The sequence below is a fragment of the Vulpes vulpes genome, chromosome 2, assembly GCF_048418805.1.
Source record: "Vulpes vulpes isolate BD-2025 chromosome 2, VulVul3, whole genome shotgun sequence".
Taxonomy (NCBI): Eukaryota; Metazoa; Chordata; class Mammalia; order Carnivora; family Canidae; genus Vulpes; species Vulpes vulpes.
In genome coordinates, this window is record NC_132781.1 from 105935381 (window position 1) to 105960719 (window position 25339).

The 25339-nt window shown below is 39.4% G+C and overlaps 1 protein-coding gene across 2 annotated transcripts in view; it reads left to right on the forward strand.

The window, feature by feature from the left end:
* The window catches only part of ITGA8 (integrin subunit alpha 8), a 168266-nt gene extending 143186 nt beyond the window's left edge, over window positions 1-25080 (forward strand). For both annotated transcript variants that reach the window (XM_072749444.1, XM_072749443.1), the window contains 4 exons: window positions 3998-4111; window positions 11355-11456; window positions 20206-20328; window positions 22247-25080. In XM_072749444.1, coding sequence (XP_072605545.1) covers window positions 3998-4111; window positions 11355-11456; window positions 20206-20328; window positions 22247-22333 — 426 coding nt within the window. In that variant the 3' untranslated portion in view covers window positions 22334-25080. The remainder of the gene's footprint in view (window positions 1-3997; window positions 4112-11354; window positions 11457-20205; window positions 20329-22246) is intronic.
* The last annotated feature ends 259 nt before the right edge of the window (window positions 25081-25339 follow it).

Genomic DNA, 25339 nt, shown 5'->3' on the forward strand with positions numbered 1-25339 from the left:
ATGGTAATGTTTTTTAAAACCTAAGAGTCAGAAAGTGATATGCTATTCAGCTTAGGATAAATTAATAAAATGCCACATATTATTGTTTAAAGAAAGCTTCCAGGAGAAATAATAGAATAGAAAACAATGCCTGTGCATGTGGCATACAGAATGGTACTACACTTAATAATAATGTATTGCATATTTGATAGGTGTTAAGAGAGGAGATCTTAAAAGCTCTTAAAGATCATAAAAAATTATAACTGTGATGATGGATAATAACTGGACTTATTGTGGAGATCATTTCACAATACATACAAATATTGAAACAATATAATGTGTGTCAATTATACCTCAATAAAAAAATTTAATAAATTTTGTAAAAAGAAAGCAATGATTGGCATCTATAGAATTCTAAAACGCAGTACCAATGTAAAAGCCCTCTGGAGAACCAGTGTCCACACCTATGGGAATCAACAATTTAGAAAATCAAGATTCACTTATGTTTTTCAATTTATGCTTTAGTGTATTTCTCATAAACACCCTGAGGCTGTAGAGATCAATAACTAAAATTCATTTGAAAAGTATATGCACTTCTGTTGTAGGGTGAGATTATTTTTTCCCTCCTGTTTTCTCATTAAAGATTTTTTTAGGGACACCTGGGTGGCTCAGTGGTTGAGTGTCTGCCTTTGACTCGGGGTGTGATCCTGGGGTTGCAGGATCGAGTCCCACATTGGGCTCCCTGTGTGGAGCCTGCTTCTTCCTCTGCCTGTGTCTCTGCCTCTCTGTATATATATATATATATCACGAATAAATAAATGAAATCTTTTTTAAAAAGATTTTTTAAATGCACAATGATTTTTAACTCCTGAATATCACAGAAACTTGTTACTAGCAGATGAGAGCAAGGCAATTCTTGATTTCCATATCTGACTTTGTTAACTCATGCTTTATTCTCTTATTGGTTTGAAAATTGCAAATCGTACGCCTCCCCATGTCCTCAAGTCAAAACAGTTCTGGATAGAAAGTGATTATACGAAGTTTATTCTAAAATCAAAAGTTAAATAAGACCGCCTACGGTTTTTGTTTAGTTAAAAACAATTTACTGAATCCCGTTTCTGATTAGGAATTTGAAAGTGCAAAATGCCAACATCTTGTGTTGGATTGTAATTTCCACATTTGCATAGGAAAAATTTGTATCCATAGCGTGGAAATATAATTTTTCCTCTGCCAAGAATGTCCTTGCCTTTCTCATCTAGGGCCCCTGCTGCTCTCGTACTGACCACCTCATCTCCTCCTCCCCAGGCTTTCTTCTTGTCCTTTTTCCTACTCCGCTTACAGAAACCTTATCTTTCAAACCCTCTTCAGCATATGATGCTGTGAACCGCTTCCTAAAACCATCCCATCCCTTGGCCTCCCCAAAAAACATTCTCTCCAGGCTCTCTTCCAGTCTGTTGGCCTGTGCCTTCTTACAGTTGTCCCTGGCCTGCTTCTCTGCCCATTCTCAGACATCCCTATACCTCAAGATTCCATCTTCAGGCCCCTCCCCTCTCCTACTGACTTCGCTCCTTCAGGAAGAGGTTCTGCAAGATCATTAACTCCAGCCATGCCTATGTGCCTCCTGCCATCTTAGCCATCTCTGCTGAGCTCTAGACTCAAGTGGCTCAGCGTATACATTCACCTGGATGTCTGATAGCCACCCCAGTCCCAACATGTCCAGGACTCCATCTCCATGACCCTCAGAAAGTGCTTCTCCTCTGGGATTCCCAATCTCAGTAGTGCCAGGACCCACCCACTCAGTTCCCCAAGCCAGAAGGGCTCCTTCCAATCCTCTCTCCCTTCATCCCAACTTCCAACTTGTCACCAACTGTCCCATTCTACTTCCTGAACTTTCCTACACTTCGTCTTCTCTCTCCCTCCCCATGCCCCAGGTCAGGACCTCCTCCTTCTCACTTGGACTCTTGCAACAAGCTCTTGTCACCCTCATGGCTTCTCGCTCTCCTCCCCCCCATTCTTGACTCACATACCACCTTCCCCTAAAACCCAAACCTGTTCGTAGCCCTTGCATAAACAGAACCTTCTGAATAGAATCTAAAGTCCTTGGCCCAAATGGGAAAATTCTTTATCACTTAGACTTTCCTCTCTCATTTCCATCTGTCCACCCTGACTCCAAATACCCTTCTCTCCTTTCTTCTGAACACGTGCTGGGCTTGTCCCTGTCCACCTAGGTCACTCTTTCTCACCCTTCATGATTCATTCTGAGCACCATCTTCTCCAGAATCCTCCAGCAGAGCTAGCTCACCAGGACCAACAGCTCCAGGGAGTTTACAAGAATAACCTCCTTCTCACTCCCCTCCTTGGCCTCCACAGGGTAGGATTGGGGATACACAGCATGTCAGTAATGAAGTGTAGATAAACACGAAGGTCCTCACAGGGGACCTGAGTGCAGTGCTTCCAGAATTCCTACTCCTGCTGGAGGCACAAAACCCCAGACACCTCAGCGCCCAACCCTAGTAAAATAGGAACAGCCCAGCCACCTGAATTTGGAAACAGCATGTAGAAATCTGACCTCCCTGGAATTTATCAGATATGTATCCCTGATTGCTTTGCTCTTAGAGAATTCTGAGGTTCTCAAAAAAAAGTTCTCATGGCAGTATGTCCCTCAGGTTACTCTGTGGCTTAGCAATTTCATTAAAGTGAAATTTCCTCAGGATGCTTGGGTGGCTCAGCAGTTGAATATCTGCCTTCAGCTCAGGGCATGATCCTGGGGTCCTGAGATTGAGTCCTGCATCAGGCTCACCACAGGGAGCCAGCTTCTCCCTCTGCCTGTGTCTCTGCCTCTCTCTGTGTGTCTCTCATGAAAAATTAAATAAAATCTTAAAAAATAAAGTAAAATGCTTCCATTAAATCCTGTGTGTAATATTCAATAAACTAACGTTTATTGAGCATCAACAGACCAGAGCCCAGTGCTTGAAACATGAGAAATAAATAAAGCATAGTCCACACGATAAATTCAAATCAGCGAGGGAGAACAATCCAAGAAGTAACACCCTGTACATAGGTACACAGATAGTGGAGGTGAGGTGTCCATTTATTTCCATACTGGATCCAATCAGAAGATAGGATTTGGTAGACAGAATGTCATCATAATGAATATTTCCCTGGAACGTGCATTCCATTTGGTAAGAGTTACCCATTGTAAGTTGGCAAGACTAGAAACTAGTTTAAAAATAGCATGGAACTCAAAGAAGATTCTGCTTTATAACCAAGAAGTAATTTAGAGAGAAGAATGTTTTGGAGCAAATGTTTGTCAACGGGTTGTTAACACTGGGTCTTTGAGATAATATAGACACAATCTATATTGTGCTTCCTCTGAAGCCTTTTCAGGGCTTGCTTAGCCCAGGGTCAGGTGTTGTAAATGTCTACCAGGAATGTCTTTACGTGTTCTGAGAAATGAAATTAAAACAGAACAATCCAGGGTACTTGTATGGCTCAGTGATTGAACATATGCCTTTGACTCAGGTCGTGATCCCTTGGGTCCTGGGACCCTGGAAATCTGGGATCCTGGGATCCTGGGATTGAGTCCCGCATCAGGCTCCCTACAGGGAGCCTGCTTCTCTCTCTGCCTATGTCTCTGCCTCTCTCTGTATGTCTCTCATGAATAAATAAATAAAATCTTCAAAAAATAAAATAAAATAAAAAGAAGAGGAAACAGAACAACCCAATCACTGCTGCAGGAATATTGCTTTAAGTCCTTAGGAAAAAAAGAAGCCTAAAATTTTTGTTGTATTTTATGTTCCATTTTATCTCTACACTACTAGTAAAACTGGCACATCATTATTACAAAGCTGTGTTTTCTCTTGATTGTTTCAAGGTAATTGTGTTATTTAAATGACTAATTTATGAATTAGATGGTGACTTCTGAGAAAATACAATGCAGATAAACTGACTTCAATGTTGATTTTCTACCACAATTTAAAGACACTGATGGGCCACCACTGCTGTTGGTTTTTTGCAGAATTGTACAAATATTGAGTGCCTACAGATCTCCTGTGCAGTGGGGCAGCTAGAAGGAGGAGAAAGCGCTGTCCTAAAAGTCAGATCACGGTTATGGGCCAGGACCTTTCTCCAGGTAACAACATTGCACAGGCTTGCAGGGAGTCTCTCCTCAAAATCTCAGTTGGAAGTTTGTCTCAGTTGGAAGTTTGTCTCAAAAGGACTTTTGAATGTCTTCATCTTTAAATTTAAAAAGCTTTGAATTTTTTCACTTAAAAAATTTAGATTTAATTTTATTTCATTTTCAACTTAAAATTTTTATTAATTTTTAAAAATATTTTAAATTTTTAAAAATCTTTTAAAAGAAGTGTCTATGGAGCCATTGAGCCAAGATCAGCTGATCATCTTTCCCATCAGGTGAAGACATTTTTTTTCCAGGTTTATTGAGATATTGTGGACATGTAACATATGTAAGTTTAAGGTGTACAACCTGATGATTTGATACATGTATATGTTTTGGAATGGTTACTGCACTGAAGTCACTTCATACTTCCATCTCCTCATGTAATTATGTGTGTGTGTGTGTGGACGGTAGGTGATAACTTTTAAGGTCTACTCTCTCAACAGCTCTCAAGAATACAATACAGTATTGTTAATTATACATTAGATACCCAGAACCTATTCATCTTGTAGCTGGAAGTTTGTATCCTTTGCCAACATCTCCCCACGCCCCCCACCATTGGCAACCACCAACCTCATCTACTCTATTTCTGAGTTCTTCTTCTTTAGATTCCACATGTAAGTGATATCATACAATATTTGTCTTTCTCTGACTTATTTCCCGTAACATAATGCCTTCCTAGTCCATCTGTGTTGTCACAAAAGGCAGGATTTCCTTCTTTTTTGTGGCTGGGTAATACTCTCATCTTTTAGGTGAAGCCAATTTAAATATCTTGAGTCCCTAAGACATTTAGACAGTAACTTCGATTCAAATAAATCTATTTAGCTCACTACATCATACCCAGTGCCCAGCACGTAGTAGTTTTTCAGTAAATATTAGTTAGTGGAATGATAGTGAGTACAAGAGCACAGTACAAGCCATATGCCCAAAACAATCAAAATAGAAATCAGTTAGGAGGGGAAAAGGGAGATGGCCCTAAAAAGCTTGCTTGTTTGGTGTTCCCATGGACTGGCTCCAGCCTGGACGCATCTCAGTGACGATACACATATGTGTGATTAGTAGATTCTTTGCTGCTTTGGCTTTTCTACATATGGTGGCATCCCACACTGCCACAGATAATTCCATTGATTGTGTGCATTTTAAAGTTTTAAAATCTCTTTTATACTAAGGAAATTAATTTTTCCATTTGGAAACAGTGATTTATTTAAATATACTATGTTGTGACCTTGTTGTTTAGAAAGGATTTAGAGAGGAGAAAAATAAGCTAAATTAAAACCCCTACCAAATCTATGCAATCTTGCTCATATTTTAACTATTAAAAAATTCATTTGGCTCATTGCCATAGAAAATCAAATGGTAACATCCTTTGGACTCTAACTAATAAATACAGAATTTCATAGTTCCTTTCATGTTTTCTGGAATACAAAATGCTTCTTTAATCTTTAATTTTGTTTCTAAAATAAACAGAAGGAAAGTTAAAGGTATTTTTGAAATGGTTGTTGTGAAGTTTTTCTTTTAACATGAGGCAGGGTTTCTTAATCTCAGTATATTTCAGATCAGATAATTCTTTATTGTGGGAGGTCTATCATTGTAGGATTATAGAATGCTTTATAGGAAGTACATTATAGGATGCCTAGCAGCATCCCTGGCTTCCACCCACTCGATGCCAGTAGCAACCCACACCCCAACTGTGGCCACAAAACTCTCCAGACATTGGCAATGTCCCCTGGGGGCAAAATCACCCCCAGCTTTTTTTTTTAAGATTTTATTTATTTATTTATGAGAGACAGAGAGAGGCAGAAACATAGGCAGAGGGAGAAGCAGGCTCTCTACAGGGAGCCTGACACAGGACTCCATCCTAAGACCCGGGATCATGACCTGAGTCAAAGGCAGATGCTCAACCACTAAGCCAGGAAGTTTTGAATGCTTGAACCAGGGAGAAATGCAGTACACAATTTATTTGATTTTTTTTTAGTTAAACCATTATTTATTCATTCACTAAACAAATACCCATGGAGTGCCAACCATGCACCAGATGCTGCTTCAGGTACTACTTACTTTCCACCAATTTGCTCATGGTCACTCTGCTTTTGAGTCATTACTTCTTATCTCAGAGTTGAGTTAAGGAGAGGAGTCTTACTGAATTCCCAAGTCCATACAGTCTTCAATGATAACCATACATTCCTTCGATTACTTTGGGCATCATGTCCTGCTGAAATAAAGGAAAATAACTTTTTTATGAAGCAAGACTAAAATCAATAGGACAAAACAGTCAAGGGAAACATGCTTTTTTTTTTAAGATTATTGACTTATTTGAGAGAGAGAGAGAGAGCAGGGGGAGGGGCAGAGGAAGAGAGAGAATCTCAAGCAGACTCCTTGCTGAGCGCAGAATCCAATGAGGGGCTCCGTGATCCCAAGACTCTGAGATCATGACCAAAACCAAAACCAAAGAGAGTGGTCCAAATCACCAGCATTTACCAACAGCCGTAGCCCAAATTTCTGGACACCCAGTTTCTGCTTATTCCTAGCTTGGAATCTGAGTGCCAGAAAGGAGTGCCTTATTGCAGGCTCTCTCTCTCTCTCTCTCTCTCACTCTCTCCCTGCCTCTCCTGCTCACTCTCTCCCTCTCTCAAGAATATATTATATACTGGAGGTCTTTAACGGTTTTGTCATGCAATCCTAAAGGACGGAAACATGTTCTTTCTTCCTAATCCAAACTAGAAAGTTTACGATTCTTCCTAATCCAAACTAGAAAGTTTACAATTCCTGCATGACATGATTTGCTGCATTATGTTTGTTCCTGTCCACTTGGTGAACAGGCAAATGGCTCAGAAAAAGATTTTATTTAGATTAGCCCTAAATGATACCCTGTCCTGTTGATTGCTGTTTGAAACAATCCTTCACAGTTTCTGGTAAGATTTTACCAGTAATTGCTTCAGTTTTGTCAACTCACCAGGCTTTCTTTCTGGCAAATGTTGAGTACTTCAACATGGGCTATGTGGTCAAAAAGAATTCTTGAGAAGGGATTAGGCAATGGGAAGGTAGGAGTAGAAGGGCTTGTGACTTTACCAGCTTCACTATGTATGCATTTAACCAATTCGAAAGCCTCACTCTCCATTTGTTACCAACTAGAGGACTTTTATTCATACCAAAACCATAAGCAAATCATTGTGCAAAAGTGCATAACAGAGGCAGCTAGTGAGCTACAAACCGCAGTTGAAATGACACAGCAATGACAGGAGAACAGAGCATTTTCTGAGGATTAATAGCTAGCTGGTCAGGTTGAAGGTCTAAGATATTGTCAATAGATATTAACTCCAGCTGTTTTTTCAATCTTAAATTGCCTGCAATATGGCAATGATTGCTATTACATGAGTAGATTGCTATATGGAAGAGGAGATTTCTTTTAAACATAAGAATAATGTAATTGTTATCTGAAGACCACGGCTGAAAGCATTCAACTTTGAACGTGGAATCAATAATATGACTCTGCTCATAATTGTTCATGAATTACTTACCTGTGCCATGCCATTGACCTGCAGTCATAAGACTAGCGTATCTTTGGTGCTGCCCCAGGTGATCACAGCCGAATTGCTTACGTTCTCTGTTTCTTGGAGCTCCAGAGCATCTTAAAAAATGAAAAAAAAAAAAAAAAAAAAGCATTTTCCTACTGAATAGGATGGAAGAAACCTTGGTTTTGCAGAATAATTTAAAATAAGGTGTAGGGGGGCACCTGTGTGGTTCAATCGGTTACACATCTGCCTTCAGCTCAAGTCATGATCTCAGGGTCCTGGGATCGAGTCCTGTATCAGGCTCCCTGCTTCTCCCTTTCTCTCTGCTTCCTCTTGCCTGCTCATGCTCTCTCTCTCTCTCTCAAATAAATAAATTCTTTAAAAATAATAATAATCAATAAATTAAATAAAGAGTAGATCTATGAGTTGTATTTTTTACAGGCTATTTGCCTACCACCTTAATTTGTTCAGGCCCCAGACTGTGTCAGTTTGCAGTATAGAATCAAATAGTGAAGGGTAGGTCAACAGCCCATTTTCATGAACCACAGCCCTCATTCTATGTCCCTATCTCTCTTACAACTTCTTGAACTTTCTAATCTAGTTGATAACAGAGAGGGTCCAATTCAACCATTGAAAGAACCAAACCTTTTGCAAGGTGTTATCATATTGGTATTACATGAGGTGAGAAAGTTCATCCACTGTCCATTTACATGCTCAGTCAGCCATGGTGATGGTGTTCAAGTGCTGTGTAAGATATAAACATTATATCCCGTGGTTTATACCCGCCATTCTTTTTACACCCTCCATTTTTATATAATCTTGGTGAGACAAGTAATAGAGACAAAGAAAGAGTTAACGTCAAAATTGCAAAAAATGTAGGACAAATATAGTTTCATCCTGGTCTTTCTGAATCAGAATCCCGGGACCTGATCCCAATTGTTTCTGAAGCTCAGCAAAGTCCAGGGGTTTGTGAACCACTGGAAAAGGATATTAAGGATTGGTAATGAAGTAGAACATGAGAAAATATCAAACTGTGGCCCAGAGCAGGGGTAAAGGACAGAGGTGAATGGAAATCCCCCCAGAGAAACATGTTTCTCCAGGTTCTACATTCTAGAGTTCAAATCCCACCTTCTATTCATTAAGAAACTTCCATATTCATAAATGCAGAATCAAGAAACCCAAAACTTCCCATCAAGAGTTGAAACAGAGATGGAGATCTCTGTTGATTTGTTCCTCAAAGATATGACTTCAGGAGGAAAAGAATTATTTTCTATCAATTTTTTTTTATTGAACTTGGAGATAAAGAAAATTTGTTCACTGATGTTTGGGAAGCATGGACATATGAGTATATAATTGTGATTCTTATGCACAGAATCTCTGACCAGAATTTGGTCATGAATTTGGTCATGTTCCTTCTGTGTCTACCAGCCAGGGTGGTAAAGAGAGTAGATTTAAATCACCAAGTACCTGCAAGATTTTATGAGCAAAGTTTTCCACGTTTAAAAAACACTTCTCAAATAAACACATAAAAATCCAGCTTTCAGTTAAAATGAAAAGCCAGAAGATAAGAAAACATCAGAAGAATAACAACCAAAAAGTAATTTTTCCAAATGAATAAAGTTACTTATCCTGGAATGTTGGGGAAGAAAGAAAGAAAAAATCAGTGTCCTTAAGTATTTAAAAGTTTTGCATAGTCTGGCCTGTCCTTCTCATCTAGAGGAGATGAGATTTATTGAAGGGAGAAAAAAATTCAGTCACAGGAGGGAAAAAAAAGAACTTTTTAAAAAAATAGAAACAAAATTTTCATAATCCAATCTGATGATGGGACGCCTGAGTGGCTCAGCGGTTGAGCATCTGCCTTTGGCTCAGGGCGTGATCCTGGAGTCCCAGGATCGAGTCCCACATCAGGCTCCCCACAGGGGAGCTTCTCCCTCTGCCTCTGTCTCTGCCTGTCTCTCTGTGTCTTTCATGAATAAATAAATTAAATCTTAAAAAAAAAGTCCAACCTGATGGATTGGCCTCAAGAAACCCAACATTGGATTATAAATAGTGAAGTTCTGGTGAATGTTTAATAAACTGCTTATGTGTGTGTGTGTTGAGGGTGGGGGAAGCACCATTGCAGCATTTGTTGATTCCCATGGTGTACATATTCCTACTATGGCTGATTTCAAGCTGCCAACACAATATCACCAAATCTGGAGTTGGGAAGAGAGGCAGTAGCACACCATCATATAGTATTTCCCCTTCCAGATACAATACACTTAAATAATATCAAGAGCACAGCTACAGTTACTGGGGCACCTGGTGGCTCAGTGGTTGAGCATCTGCCTTCAGTTCAGGTCATGATTCTGGGGTCCGGGGATCAAGTCCCACATTGAGCTTCCCACAGGGAGCCTGCTTCTCCCTCTGCCTATGTCTCTGCCTCCCTCTCTGTGTCTCTCATGAATAAATAAAATCTTTATTTTTTTAAAAACATAGATACTAGTGAAACACAATAAAATAGTTAATAAATGCTGAGTTTTTGAGTGTGTATTATCTTTTTAAAAATATTTTTTTTCTGAAATTTACATATATATGTTTTAGTAATGGCTTTGTTTAACAACTGATACTCAAAATTCCTGAAATTCTCACAGTCTGTCTCCTCTCAAGAGCCATTATGAACCAGCTCCAGCCCAAGACTGGATAGCTCTAATCATTGTCTCAAGTTAAATGGTGGGGAACCACAGAAATTTACTTTCTCAAAACGGCCTTCCTTGACTTAGTCTTAAATATTTTCCTTTGGCTTTAATCAACAGTTAATATGAGAACCAATTAAACAAAAAAAAATTATTTGCTGAAAAGTTCTATCAAAAACTCTATGGCTCTAAGTCTGTGGTTCTTAACCAAGGGGATTTTGCCTCCTGGGGGACAGACAATAATTAGAGATAATTTTGGTTGTCACAACTATGGTAGAAGGGCTACTGGCATCTAGTGGGTAGAGGCTGGAGATACTACTACATATCCTACAATGTTCAGGACAGTTCCCCATCCAACCCCAAAATCCTAACAGTGCTGAGATTAAGAAAGTCTTCTCTGGGTCTTCTGTATAAGATGAAATATGATAAATTTCTTTATAATTTAGCATCTGGGACATGTGGCAGGGAGCTTGCTTCTCCTTCTGCCTATGTTTCTGCCTCTCTCTGGGTCTCTCATGAATAAATAAAATATTTCTTAAAAAATAACTTGTATCAGTCTCTCTCTTAAAATACTTCCCTCTATCAGATAATAAGAATTGTATAACCTACGATATCTCCCCTTTGTTCTTTACTAGCAGTACCTATGTTAATCCTTGTGCTTGCTCCCATTTAGGACTCTGATTTTCTGTTTTTATTCTAACCTCATTGTACAAAGTCTTGTTAATAAGAGAAATTATTTTTAGAACTAAGAAGAGGATGAATGAGTGGGTGGTCAGTTGGACGGACACTGGGATGGCTATCTAAAAGGATGTCTGGATGTATAATGGATGGATGTATGATGGATGGATAGATGGATGGATGGGGGAAAATTTTTAAAGAGAAAAAGTAGACAGAAGGAAAAATGAAATTTTCCTTTGGAAATGTGAAATACTGAAAACAGTTGGATGGCTGCCTGGATGGCTTTTAAAGGGTTTACACAAAATATATTTAAATAAATATTTTTCATTTCAGAGAAAAAATGATCCCTATACTCTTGCATCCCTGGTGTCCTTCAAAGTTAAGAAGATGCCTTATAAAGATCAGCCAGCAAAACTCCCAGAGGGAAGCATAGCAGTGAGTATCTGAAAAATATAGCAGCATAACAATTTCATTGAAATAATACTTTTTTTAAACCACTGTTCAGCTGATGCTACATTTAAGCGCTTATTCCAGTGACCTGAGGGAAGTTTCCTTCTCTGGATCACTATTTTCTTGTCTCCCTCCAGAAATTTCTCAGTGTTCTTTGATCAAATTTTTAAACTTTCAATGTAAATTTCTACTCAAAAAAAAAAAAAAACAAAATTTACGGTATAGGACTAATACCACTTTTTAACCAAGCCATTTTGTTTGAAAGAAGTCCAGATAGCAATGATCATTATAATGAAATCGTCCTGATTGTTTAATTCTAAGGACAGCATGGTGAGTGAGGTGGGGGCCGAAGTTGGGGGGAAGGACTCTCTTCATTAGGGACAGCTGGATGACCTTTGACATCTTTCCTTTCTATGCAAAGAACGATCATTTTCACCCAGAAAAAAAAGTATAGCATGAGCTTCAGTTGAATAAAACATTATTTTTAAACTGAGGCTATTAAGCATTACTGGCAGGAGTTTATCTTTCACAGCACAACTGCCAGCATCCTCAGCAGCTTGGCAAGACCATGGAGAGCAGACAGGAACAGGGGACAGAGGACCAGCAGGCATGGTCACCAAAACCCTCCCTTTACAATAAAAGTGATCACAGCCAGATCTGAGGAAAAGATGTTTAGATTTAAATCTTCGTTTCTGGGTCATTCTATAGATACACCCCCCCCCCCTTAAACCCTGGTCCCCAGGTCTTGTTATTCATAGTCCAGTTTGCAGACATCAGCATCTGCATTACCTAGGAAATCGTCAAAAATTCACAAATAAACCTCACTCCAGACCTGCTGAGTCTGAATCTGCATTTTATACCAGGGCTTCGTGGACACAGTACAGTTTGAGAAGCACTGCTTTGGAGGGTATATAAGTAGATATGATCATAATGTCTTATTGGCCTTACATCTTAAAATGTAATCACAGGGCAGCCCGGGTGGCTCAGCGGTTTAGCGCCACCTTCAGCTCAGGGCACGATCCTGGAGACCCGGGATCGAGTCCTACATTGGGCTCCCTGCATGGAGCCTGCTTCTCCCTCTGCCTGTGTCTCTGCCTCTCTCTCTCTCTCTCTCTGTGTCTCTCATGAATAAATAAATAAAATCTTTAAAAAAAATATAATCACAAATTTTTTTTTGTAATCACAAAATTTAATCTTGCTAGCCTAGTCTACTTTTAGTAATTTAAATTAGGTAAATGCGTGGATCAGTGATTTTCAGCTAAGTATGCGAAGCATCATCACTCATGAAACTTTAAAATAAATACATGCTAAGACCTCACCCCTGATATCAGGACTGAGTAGCTCTGGGGTGGGGCCCTGGGACTCTGCTTTAAAATCACTGAGAGGGGCACCACCCACTGGTTAAGCCTCAGACCCTTGATCTCAGCTCAGATCTTGATCTTAAGGTCATGAGTTCAAGCTCCACATTGGGCTCCACGCTGGGTATGCAGCTTACTAAAATAAATAAATAAAATATAAATAAAATAAAATAGTAAAGTAACTGAGAATCTCTAGCATGGGATCAGGCCCACATTTCAAATGTATTTCAAAACACATTCTCCTCGGCTTCATCCTGGCTCCGTGCTCCCTAATTAGGAAACCTTCAGGATATCACTGTACCTCCCTGAGGCTGTTAACTATATTCACCTGAACACATTGTTGAGAAGGTTAATAAAGTGATGTCTGTGAAGCCCTAGCATTGTACTTGGAACAAGGTACGCCTCAAGGCTCAGTAATAGTAACCCTCCCCCCAAAATGTCTTACCCTCCCTGGCTGAATCAAGGAAGACCAAATGGAAATGTCAAAATATTTTAGTAAACTTTGGTGGCATTTTAAAGTAAGCGCGGCCACATCTTTCTTCATTTAGCTCGCCTTTCTTTCCCTCACAGGATGTCTACTGTAGTTTGGATTTATGTTCAACCTAGAAGACAGAGGCTTTGGGATTTTAATATAGAATGTTCATCCAAGGAGGTTCAAAGGCTTGTCTCTCTAAGGGAGATAAATCTGGGTCCCTTTGTTTTCTCCAAGCATGTGTTCCATAGCAGAAACATATGTTACAGTCAATGCCGTCAACAGCATTACGTCTTTCTGTACTGGCCACAGGTGACAGCCTGCTGTTCTCAACTCATCTCAAAAGATCCACAGAATCATCTGATACATGTGCTTCCCCCAGCCCCACCATCCTTGTCATTGCATTTTTTAAAAGCCTTATTATCTGACGTGGATGATTTACCACATCAGTTATGTAAAGGTTATTGGAAAAAATATCCAGGAATGAAGGTACTTTGGGGTCTCCCAACACCCAGCCAAGGGGAGATCTGGCCCATTGGAAGTTTGCTCTCCCCTCCAGGGAAATGACTTTTCTGTGGCTTGGTTTGAGAGGACTGTGCTGTGAGCTAGCTGATGCCTTTTCTAGCGAGTTCTTCTCAAAGGTCATTCCAAAGGTCATTCTGGAAAAGAATGCAGTAGAAGGGAATTGCTTTAAGATGCTAAATCAGTTGGGATAGGTTGTTGAGAGTCCTAAGAGCTCCACTGCATACCCTGTCAATGGGGAAACCCTCTTAGATACTTCTTTTGTAATGAAACTTGTTTTCTTAGGCCCTTGTGTGGATGATTAGTTAGTTTGTATTCCCTTGTCAACATGGTCATGATTCAACCATTTCTTGAGCTCCACGTGAGCCTCACACATGGAAGAAAAGAGCTCTCCCCATCTGCTACCTGCAGCCTGTCTGAGTTTGTAACAAATGAACTCACGAAGCGCGTGACACTTGCCATGTTCAGAGGTGAGGGAAAGGTTGCATGGTGCAAAGGGATATGACTGAGTGCTCAATTATCACAGCGCGGCAGAAAAAAGCAAGATTCAGTTACTTGAACACTTTCTTTGCTTAACAGGGAACGTTGGCATTTGTGTGTCATGCTACTAAAGCTGAATTCCATACCTGATATCTGGGAAGGAATATGATTGTCTAGTATAATTCCCACAGTGGTTTCTATAAAATAGTTCATAAAAATCCTTCTTAGAAACCTCATACAAAAACTGTGAATCCATTTCATTTGTTAGCACAACTTAGGAACCTTAAAATGGAATTATTATATGAATCAATTGTTTGGAGTTCAAACTGCTTATCTCTCATAGGTTATTTAAATGTTAAAATGTGTGTCCAGCTGGTCCACTTTATGATATTATTCTGTTCTAAATGGCACTGTAGGTAAAGTATTTTGGTACATTTATTTAAAACATTCTTGTGACCCCTATGAAGTAAGTTTACACAAGATTTTGTGATACATAAATACAGATGTCAACGTTAATTACAGTTGCAAATATAAGGGAGCCTTTTCCTTCTACCTTGGTATTTTGTCAAAATATACAACAACATATCATAAATGTCCATAATAAAGTGTAGGCATATTAAAAATTTATTTATGGTCTTTCAACCATAATAAAGAACAAGATTTATGATGTGATGAAGGTAAGATTAAATGTTCCCTGCTTAGTATCACTTTCAGAAGGTCTAAACCACTTATAATTTATGGATCTCACTTCCTAAAATTGCAGATAATTAAAATAAGTGAATTGTTAACATTGTATGCCATTTCTTTAAGTGGCTATAGGTCCTCAATACATGAAGATAAAGTGATACAATTTGTTCATGAGTTGGCACACACTTGAGATTTTCTCCTTAAATTTTAAGTATTTTAGTTAGTCGACATGACCTTTCTTTCTTAAAGCAGTTAAATATGTAATTTCTTGCCCATAATCTTAAAGGAAACCTTCTGCCTTGGGACCACCTTCTTGATGAATCAATCTTGTAAGGGAAGACTTAGGTAAATGGGCAAACCACACCATTGTGTGAGATTACACAAAATGTTCTAGAGCTGTACAGTCCAATACAGTGACCATCAGCCATATGTGGAAAGTGAGTACCTGAGAGGTGGCCAGTGTGAGACTGAACTAGTAGTTTTGCTTTATTTTAACTCATTTAGATGAAAACCTGAAAACTGTTGCAGTATAAGATGTTTTTCCATTAATGCAGCTGTGTTTTTTTCTGTGAGACTACGTTTCACTGTAACCACTGAAAATCTAGTTTTGTCATGTGCTGCAAATATGAAATACACACTGGATTTTGGACACTTCATTAAAAAGAAAAGCAGAGTTTAAGATGTCTTATGGATATTTTGGTATCAACTGCATGTTGAAATGATAATAGTTCTGATATTTATGGTTAAATAATTAAAATTAATGTTTCATCTTTTTCCTCTTTTTTAATGTGGCTGCTGAAAATTCTTAAATTACATACGTGGCTTATTTTATAATAAGAAATAGAAATTTCTAGACAGAAATAAACCTGATCTAGAGCAGGGTTACAGAAGGTTCTAGCTTGAAACATGGGATATTTCATAAATCTTATTTGAAATGAGTGAAAAATTATTACAATAAATCAGTGTTTAGTTATGAGAAACTGAGAATTAAGACCTATTTTTCTTACTAGCAGTTATCTGATGGATAACGAAGTTTCCTGAGGACTTATCAAAATGAGCTGCAAGACAAACATAAACACTAACAAAGTTTTAGTATTTTCCAACGCTTTATTTCTTGGCAAGCTTTCCTCAAACCATTCTGTAATTTCCACAGCACTAATACAAATTTAAATAAGCTTTGGTCCTATAAAAGTAATCAATTAAGTCTTTCCCCAGTCAGGTGGCCTGTGCAGCTCAAGTTTCTAATTTATACAAAGCACTGACTTTCAGGAAAAGCCAGGCTTTACCTGTTTCCACTCATGAATGAAATGCCCCATTGCCATGTATACACATGAATATGTCACATGCCCCCCTAATCAATGTGTCCTCAGAAGGACCTCCCTTTCCAAGACATATAGGACTCTTCCAATGATGTGTTGCACTTGACTCTTCATCTGCCTCTTTCCAGCAACAACCAATCAGCTCCCCTGCATTGGAAATCTGGAGAGATGCTCTGGGGCACTGTTTTTGATTTTCTGTTATTTCTACTGGCCTTGGTGTAGTGACTTCTTGACTATATGGTGAAAAGCCTAGAGGTGCCTGGGTGACTCAGTCGGTGAAGCATCTGCCTTCAGCTCAGGTCATGATCCCAGGGTCCTGGGATCGAGCCCCACATCAGGCTCTCTGCTCAGCGGGGAGGCTGCTTCTCCCTCTCTCTCTGCTGCTCCCTCTGCTTGTGCTCTCTCTATATATAATAAGTAAATAAAGGGATGCCTGGGTGTCTCAGTGGTTTAGCGCCTGCCTTCGACCCAGGGTGTGATCCTAGAGACCCGGGATCGAGTCCCACATTGGGCTCCCAGCAAGGAGTCTGCTTCTCCTTCTTTGTCTCTGCCTCTCTCTCTCTCTCTCTCTCTGTCTCTCATGAATGAATGAATGAATGAATGAATGAATGAATCTTTTTTTTAAAAAGTAAATAAAATCTTTGAAAAAAAGAAAAAGAAAGAAATGCCTAGATAAGTTTAGGAAAACACCAGAGGCCAAGGAAGAGCTTTGCAGCTCTTGCATTTTAGATTGAGATGGATCCTTTAGATCCATCTCAATGGAAAACACCAGAGGCCAAGGAAGAGTTTTGCAGCTCTTGCATTTTAGATTGAGATGATTGGGCACCCTCAGTGCCACATGGATATCCTAAAGGATGTCTTTTCAGCAGGCAAGAAAAGCAGAATGCAGGCGCAGGAGGATTCCTGAGTTTGCTTGCTTTTAAAACTCTTTGTCCTTTCCTCCTGGTTAATTACATATGATGATTTACAGGAAATGTACATGACATGTGTAATCTGAACTTTTAAAATTCTCAGAGAAAGGAACAGTATGGTATTTTTTAAGTGAGCATAATGTTACTGGGAGCAGACCGATGACAGTTTTGGTGATGAGAATTTCAGAATTTTGGAACTGAAAAGGACAGTCGGGATCACCTACTCTCAAATGATTTTAAGACACTGCTGTTAGAATCTTTGGAAGTGAATGCAAACAAAAAGCCAATAGATTTTGTAATTATACCTATAAAGCTGGTTTTTGCTTCAGAAGACCCTAATAAGCATATCCTGTTCAATTTAATATTTTATTCATATTTTTCCATCATTGCTGCAAAAAAACAAAAGCCTTCACATAACTTCCCCTACTTGTTTCTACAGGATGACCATGTTTTTTAGATAATAACATCAAAACCTACAGTGGCCAAGTAGCAAAGGAATCCAGGAAAGTCACTGTAGCTGTTTTCCCATCCCATTGCTTTTTATTAAACTAACAACTTGAACAGAACAGTCTGTGGCCCTCTGGCCCTTCTTTCAATTCCTTTAGCGCATGTGCTCTCTCTATATATGTATATATCTATAGATATAGATATATAGATATAGATAGATATAGATATAGATATGAACACTCACAAATTCAACTATTTGCTATGTTTAACATGAAACCATGGGAGGCAATTTAAGATATTAATTAGGTAAATCAGGACAGGGAAGATGGAGAAGCATGGTTCCTTGTGTTACTGTAAATTACCTATTAGTAAATTTTGGTGATCTCTAACACATGCACCAAATACAGCCTGAAACTATGTTTAGGGGGAAGAAACATTTATAAGAAACCTCAGAATTGTCCATGGCTCCAGATTTTCTCTCTGCTGGGTCACTGTAACTGGCTGGTGAGTACATGTTCGCTCCTCTCCCTTGTGGTTCCAAAATTCTGAAATTCTCATTATCGAAACCGTATAAGTCTGCTTCCAGTAATACTAGGATTGTTTTGAAAGACCACTTCATGTCCTTTCTCTGAGTACCTTAAGATGCGGATTGAGTGCTGATTTCATAGGTGCTATTAGATGTAATTCATTGAAGGAAGGAGTATAAAGAGAAGGGATTCAGAAGTCATTAATCCCGTTCTTGCTCATGCAGCCGTATACATGCAAAGGATCGTTTTAGAGTAAGTTATACAGGCTGCAGAATCCAGGTGGCATCGTGGCTACTTTGAGTCCCTGCAGTGCGTTTCCTCGTGTGCCGTGTGTCCTGTCCCTAGACTGTAGCAAGCAGTGTGAGGCTGATGCCATCTTGGTCGTGGAATGTTGCACCTCCTGCTGATGTGTTGGATGAAATAGAGACTGCTTGGTAACGGGAGTTAGCAGGCAAAGGAGGAAGGTATAATGGTGAGTAGGTCATGGCCAGCCTTTTTCTCACTGAGAGCAGAGAATCAAGTTCCTGGCACTGTTGTGCATGTGGAATGACTAGCAGTCTCACTACTGTTGGTGCCTTCATTTAGTCTGGATGTAAATGATACTTGGGGCTGGAGAATGAGTGAATTACCTTATCAGTATGTCCACTGCACAGAGGAAATGGACCCAAGATGAAGGAGCAACGAATAGCTACACAAGCTGACAAGCTCAGAGGCAGGATCTGCAATGTAATTAAGAAAGCAGAAGAAAGAGATGTACACCGTCACAGGCCCCTACTTGGGTGGAAATTATGAGAACACCCATATGTTTCCTGCCAGGACACATTCCAGAGCCACTAACCTTTGCCACGCATCTATTATTATCTCCTGATTGGTGGGTTAGAGAATTGTGGCCTAGAGGTTCTAAGCATATATCAGGACTGGACCCATGACCCTTCCAGCCAGGACAGCTAAAACCAGGAGCACTCTGATTGCTTTAACTGAGGCAGTGCTTACTTCTCTCTAAAACCAGATAGCCTTGCCTTCGTGAACAGCATTTTAGATCCAATAATATTTTTATTTGTCTTCTCCTTGGCAGAAGGTGTTAGCAGAATGGCTGGGCCTTCTCTTGGTTTTATCTGGGGGTCTGCATCTTCTCTGCTGTCTGGGTCTCCAGGGGCACATGGGCAACAGGAGAGCTGCTCTGCCCATGTTGGGAGGCAGGGATGGTTCACAGGCACTGAGTGTGCAGTTCTGCTGGGAGGATCTTCTTTTCCTCCAAATTCTCTTGCAACAGTGAGGAATGAAATGAGCTCTCATGGCAACTGAAAACTGGATTTAGGATTGAAGCAGCCCCAATGCCTCTGGACAATTAGTGCTCACTTCGCTCCCTGAAGTTAATTCCATGAAATCCAAGATGGCTAGTCAGGCTCTGGGCTATTGTTCATTGATAAAACACAGAACCTAGAGTTAAAGAGGTGGTGACATTAGTTGTATGAATCACTTAGTCCCCCGGTACTCAATTTTCTCATCTGTAAAGTGGGGGGTTAGATTAGGTGATCTCTAACCTTTTGCACTTTCAACAGTCCAATGGGTCCAATTCAACTCACTTCCCAATGAGGTTAGTGAGCTCCATGAAGAAATGTGTGTGGACAGATTTGACCTTTCGGAGGGTCTATTTTTAATCATTACTGCCATAAAAGGTCCAGCCGAATTTAAGCTCATTCCTTTCCACTCTGTTGGTTCTCAGTCCAGCTTCAATTCCATGCCAGGGTTTCTGGGCTGTTCTGAACCAAACACACACCAAGTGTCTGTAATTAGACCTTTCATCCCACCTGGAGGACCTGAGAATGTGCTGGCTTTTAAGATTCTATGTCTGAGGGTTGTAGACCTTCCAGTCCCCCCCAGGATGATTTCAACTACTATACGGATCTTTTTAGAACTACTCCCATCTCCATACTGTACTGGTAACTGCTGCTTTATTTCACCCAATAGTTTTCAAATTCAAGCTCATTTGCTTTATTTTCCATTTCAGATTAAGACATCAGTTATTTGGGCAACCCCAAATGTTTCCTTTTCAATCCCATTATGGGTAATAATACTAGCAATACTTCTTGGATTATTGGTTCTGGCCATCTTAACCTTAGCTTTATGGAAGGTAAGTTTATTTCTTTTATTTTTCTTTTTGAGTAGAGAGGCCACTGAGGGGATTTACAAAGATACACCTAGAGATTTAAAAAGACAAAGCTAGAGGCATGATTTGGGGATTTTTAACAGTCGAAAAGGCATAAAGGGAAAATTGTGTCTTGTTTGTTTTGGCAAACTTACTATGCCTGTATAGCTGATATTTAAGAAGACCAAGCGTGTTTAATGTTGCTTTTATCTTGAGATTTCTTGTAAATAAATACAGAGAGTGTTAGACTTTTTTAGCTGAGACCTGTGATCTTCTTTCCAATATGCTTGGAGTGAAAATCTTTTTATGAAGCCTTCTTGTGTAATTAATCAAGATCTCAGGCTTGTTAGTGATGTTGTCCTATCAGCAATACTTGAGATGTTTCTTTATAAGCACTACCCAGATGCAATTAATATAGTAATTAATGGATACTTGGACTATCATGCCAAATAGATGCTGCATGTTATAATATTCTTGAACTTGTTTTTTTGATCTTGCCCATTAGTCCATCTCCATTAGGAAGATTGAATGTACTCTTTCATGTGTTTTACTGACATTTATTGTAAAAACCTACAATAGGAATTAATTTCTGGCCCCAAAACCAACAGGACTGCCAAGTTTCATAGAGATTTCCATTCCAAAATACAAACAGTGTCACAATTACATGACTAGAAGAGTAATTAATCCAGTCACATCTTTGTTAACCACTATTGTTGTGATTCCCCAAAATCATAGTGTATTTTTGTTTTAAAACAATATGTGACTTGCCTAATAAACTGAGAAAACCTTGCCATGCGAGTTAAATAATGGCTTTCCTGATCATTATCGTAAGCTGTTTTGTGCCATCCTGAGCCTACATAGTCTGCTGCATAGTTTACCTTTAGAAATAGACCCTTATGTCATTCTGTTATTTATAGTATCTTTGTTTCCATAAATGATACAATGACATGGGGCAATTGGCAGAATATGGTATTGGTCCTGAAAAAAAAAAAAAGACAACTCAGTAGTTATCAATAAAACCCAGTGAATTTGGCTTCCAGGGTAAGAAATAATATATAAGAATTGAGGTTCCAGGGGCAGCCTGGGTGGCTCAGCGGTTTAGCGCCACCTTCAGCCCAGGGCCTGATCCTGGAGTCCGGGATGGAGTCTCACGTCGGGCTCCCTGCATGGAGCCTGCTTCTCCCTCTGCCTGTGTCTCTGCCTCTCTGTGTGTGTGTGTGTTTCTCATGAATAAATAAATAAAATCTTAAAAAAAAAAAAAAGAATTGAGGTTCCAGGTTTCTAGACCAAATACTAATTGAAATTCAAGAGGATGAAGATTCTAAAATAGCTTCTTCCTCAAGTCGCTGGGTGATCTTTGGGAAGTCACTAAGATGTTCTGGGAGTGAAAGAAACGACCAATCTACTTTTCCTCTATATGCTATGTGTTCCACAAGTACAGAGTGATATGCAAGCATCTCCTCTCTTCTTCTTAAATTCCATCCCAAGGTAACTATGGTATACTTCAGGAGAGAGTCTCCCTTCCCTGGCCAGTAGTTAGTGCTCCTGCTGTCTCCAGAAAGCATGCAGAAAAGCAGAGAGGAAATCTTTGGGCCTTGTTGCTATAATCTCAGGAAAAATATGTCAGGTCCCTAAGTGGATTATACAAAACAGGGACATTCTCCCACATGGGAGGAGGAAGGACCAGGCAGGAGGAAGGACCCAAACACTCTGCCTGATGCAACAAATTCTCTCTGCAGGTAAAGACTACTCTGCTTCCCCCTTCTAATTTGGAGAATCAAACCAGGAATATCCACAGAGCACTGATTTCCTTAGAAAACACAGAAAGTGAAAATTCTTAGAATGAGGAGTTTCACCCAATTCCCAGACCTAATTTAATAACCCTCTTTTCTCTTTTTCATAGTGTGGATTCTTTGACAGAGCAAGACCCCCCCAAGATGATATGAATGACAGGGAGCAACTGACAGATGACAAAGCCGCTGAGGCATGAATAGCAAAACCCAAGCTCCAAATATTCGAACATTGGTCCTGTTCAAAGAAAAGGAACACAAAGGTTAAACAAAGATTTCCCTGTACATGCCAGTGACCTTGAAATGGAAGGGCCCCAGAAATATCACCTCATGTATGCTGCACTTTGGAGAAGCTGCCGCAGAGCCCAGAGACCCTTCTGGGTGAGATAATGTCCGTCCTCAACACTGTGGAAACCGTTAGCAATGGTGGAATATGTCTTTTGCTTTAGTTGTTCTCTTTTTGGCAGATGCTCTGAAATGGGCATGGGAACTCAGTTGCTTTCCAGGTAAATCCAACTCAAGCCACCGAGATTAATTATTTGAATTACAATCGACTTCTGACAGTGAACTAGGACCAAACCTTCCAACACTATTGCATTTGATGGAATATTTGACACCTCCCTATGGAAAAGACACATTTCTAATGAAATTATGGCTCAGGGAGACAAGCATATGTTGTTGGTACTGTGAAAGTACTTTTGAAATGAGCAAGATAATCTTGTAACTGAGGAGAACAGTTTATTTATTTATTTTCCATGTCTCTAGGCAGATATTCTGGTCATCTAGAAGATTTGAACATTACAATTTGGTTAGCTGCTTTTCAAAATCACTAAATTTCCTTCTAAGATTACCATCTTGTGCAGATAAATTAACAGAGCTTCTTCAGGATATAGACAGTGCTAAGGAAAAGCAGACAGCTTCACTTAATACTATGCCACCCGCTACCTGAAATCACTTTTGTTCACACCTTCCAGGGACTCACATCTGCTTAATTCAGTTTTGCAAAAAATTGTATTTATAGCTCCTTACATGGAAATAAAAATCTCCCCACTGACTTAATTAGCAATACACAAATCTCAAGGTACTCTTGAACCTCTCCGGTTAAAAAATAATGGTAAAATTTCTACCGTCCATTAATAAAAAAGCAATTTTACAATATGGGTAAATGTTATTTTTAATATCTATAAGAAGCAACGCCAGTATTTACCTTGGGATTAAATACCTATTTACTATACCTCAAATTTATATACACAGGGAAGATGTGTTATGCATACATGGGAAGGAAATATAAAGTTATGCAGATGCAAGATGAACCCAGAAAAGGGATTCCTAAGACTTTTATTTACAATTGCCTATTCTAACTTTACTACTCATCTTTACTGCTAATCTTTATAGTACGTACCTTTGGAAAATAATCTTTATCTTAGCTATTCTTCCATCATCTAAAGTCTAACCATCACAAAACGTTGATGTTTAAAACTTGTAAATAATCCATAACCATGTGTAACATCATCATGTTTGAAGTTGACCAGCCAAATTCATATAATCTGCACAATTTTATATACTTTTTATGATAATGAAAACTTACTATGAAGAAATGCTGAACAAATTTTATATTTATGTGCAATATTTTATAGACCTATGTATCTAAAGCATGTTTACACTGGCATTAGTTATTTTTTTAATTAATATCCTAGGTATTACAGATAATAGAACTAGCGGACCAAAATCCTGAAGTTTACAAAGCAGTTGGAAAATTTGTGTTCCCAATGTCATCACACTTTATCTGAAAGAGGAGCCAGACTCACAGACACTAAATTTTCCGTGGTGCCTTAACCTGGAGCTAAGCCATTTGGCTACAGCTGCAGAGCTTCATCGGAAACCAAATGCAAGTCACATGGAAAAATATTCTGATGAAGTTCATATTTTTCCCACTTACAAATTCAGTCCTGTCATGGCAGCAGTTTCAAGTCTATAAGGACTGAAGTCTGGCTCCTAATGTGTATGGCTGACTGTGGGTGAGAACTGCAGGTGCCTCAGAGAGGTTAGGTCCCACACCACCTCTGGGGGTCTTCCATGTTCGCTCTCTCGGTAGAAATGGTTTTATGGGGAGGTGGCTGTCTGTATATGATTGGAGGAGTGCCAACAGATTTCTCTGCCCCCATATAATGCCCTAACTCTTGTCATCAGGCCTGACTTTGGGTCAATAGGAATTAGCTCCTCAGAATTTGAGGTCATAAGAAGTCCCTGAGAACACATACCCATTGCCTTTTCAGCTAACATTTGCAAAGGAACTCAGAACTCCTGGAGCTACTTAAGTTAGGACCCCGTGAGCTGGGTCACACAGACACCTGGAGGAAAGTAGAGATGCCATGAACAAGAGTAGGACCAAGAAGGAGCAAGATCTAGGGGCTTCCTCACAATCTCAACCAAGAGTGGTCCTCTCTAGAGGGATGGGCACTGCTACCTACAGACACTTGGGCACACAGTGGCCCCCTCTGCTACTTCAGATGTGGAAGCAAATGGAGGAAGGGGAACACCTGAGGTCAGGTGGACCCACCAATCATCAATTCCTGAGCATCATTTCTGCTTGAGGAATGCTCTATCTATGCACTGAAAGTAACTGCTTCCCACATAGCATCATCACCAATCGCTTTCATAATTCACATTGTACCAGGCTTCTGTTAGAGTCTATGTATATTTTAGACATCCCCATTGCAATTCTTGCAGCTGGTTTTGAGGATGTGGAAAATGGGCAAATCAAGTTTCATACACTTGGAGATTTTTTATACAGTAAATAAGCAATATAGTTGCCCCTGACACCCCACTGTTTCAACTCAACTCCTTTCTTTTTCTTCTTTTATTTAAATACGTGTGTAGATATCTGTGAAGATTTTCACATACCTATTTACCTTGTCACTAATAAAATGAAAAATTAAAGACGTGATGATGTACTTGTGGTTTCTTTTGCATGCAATGTAAAGCTTTACCACAATAGCAGAGATCAAAAGTTTCTGTCTCTATGCTTTGATTTTCTATTATTATAAAAACATTTAACGTTGGAAGAAATTTGAGAGTGAGAATACAACATTTCTTTGGGATGATGAGAATGTTCTAAACTTAGATTGTGGTGATGTTTGTATAACTCGATCAACATACCAAAAAATATTGAATTTTACACATCAAATGGGTGAGTTTTATAGTAC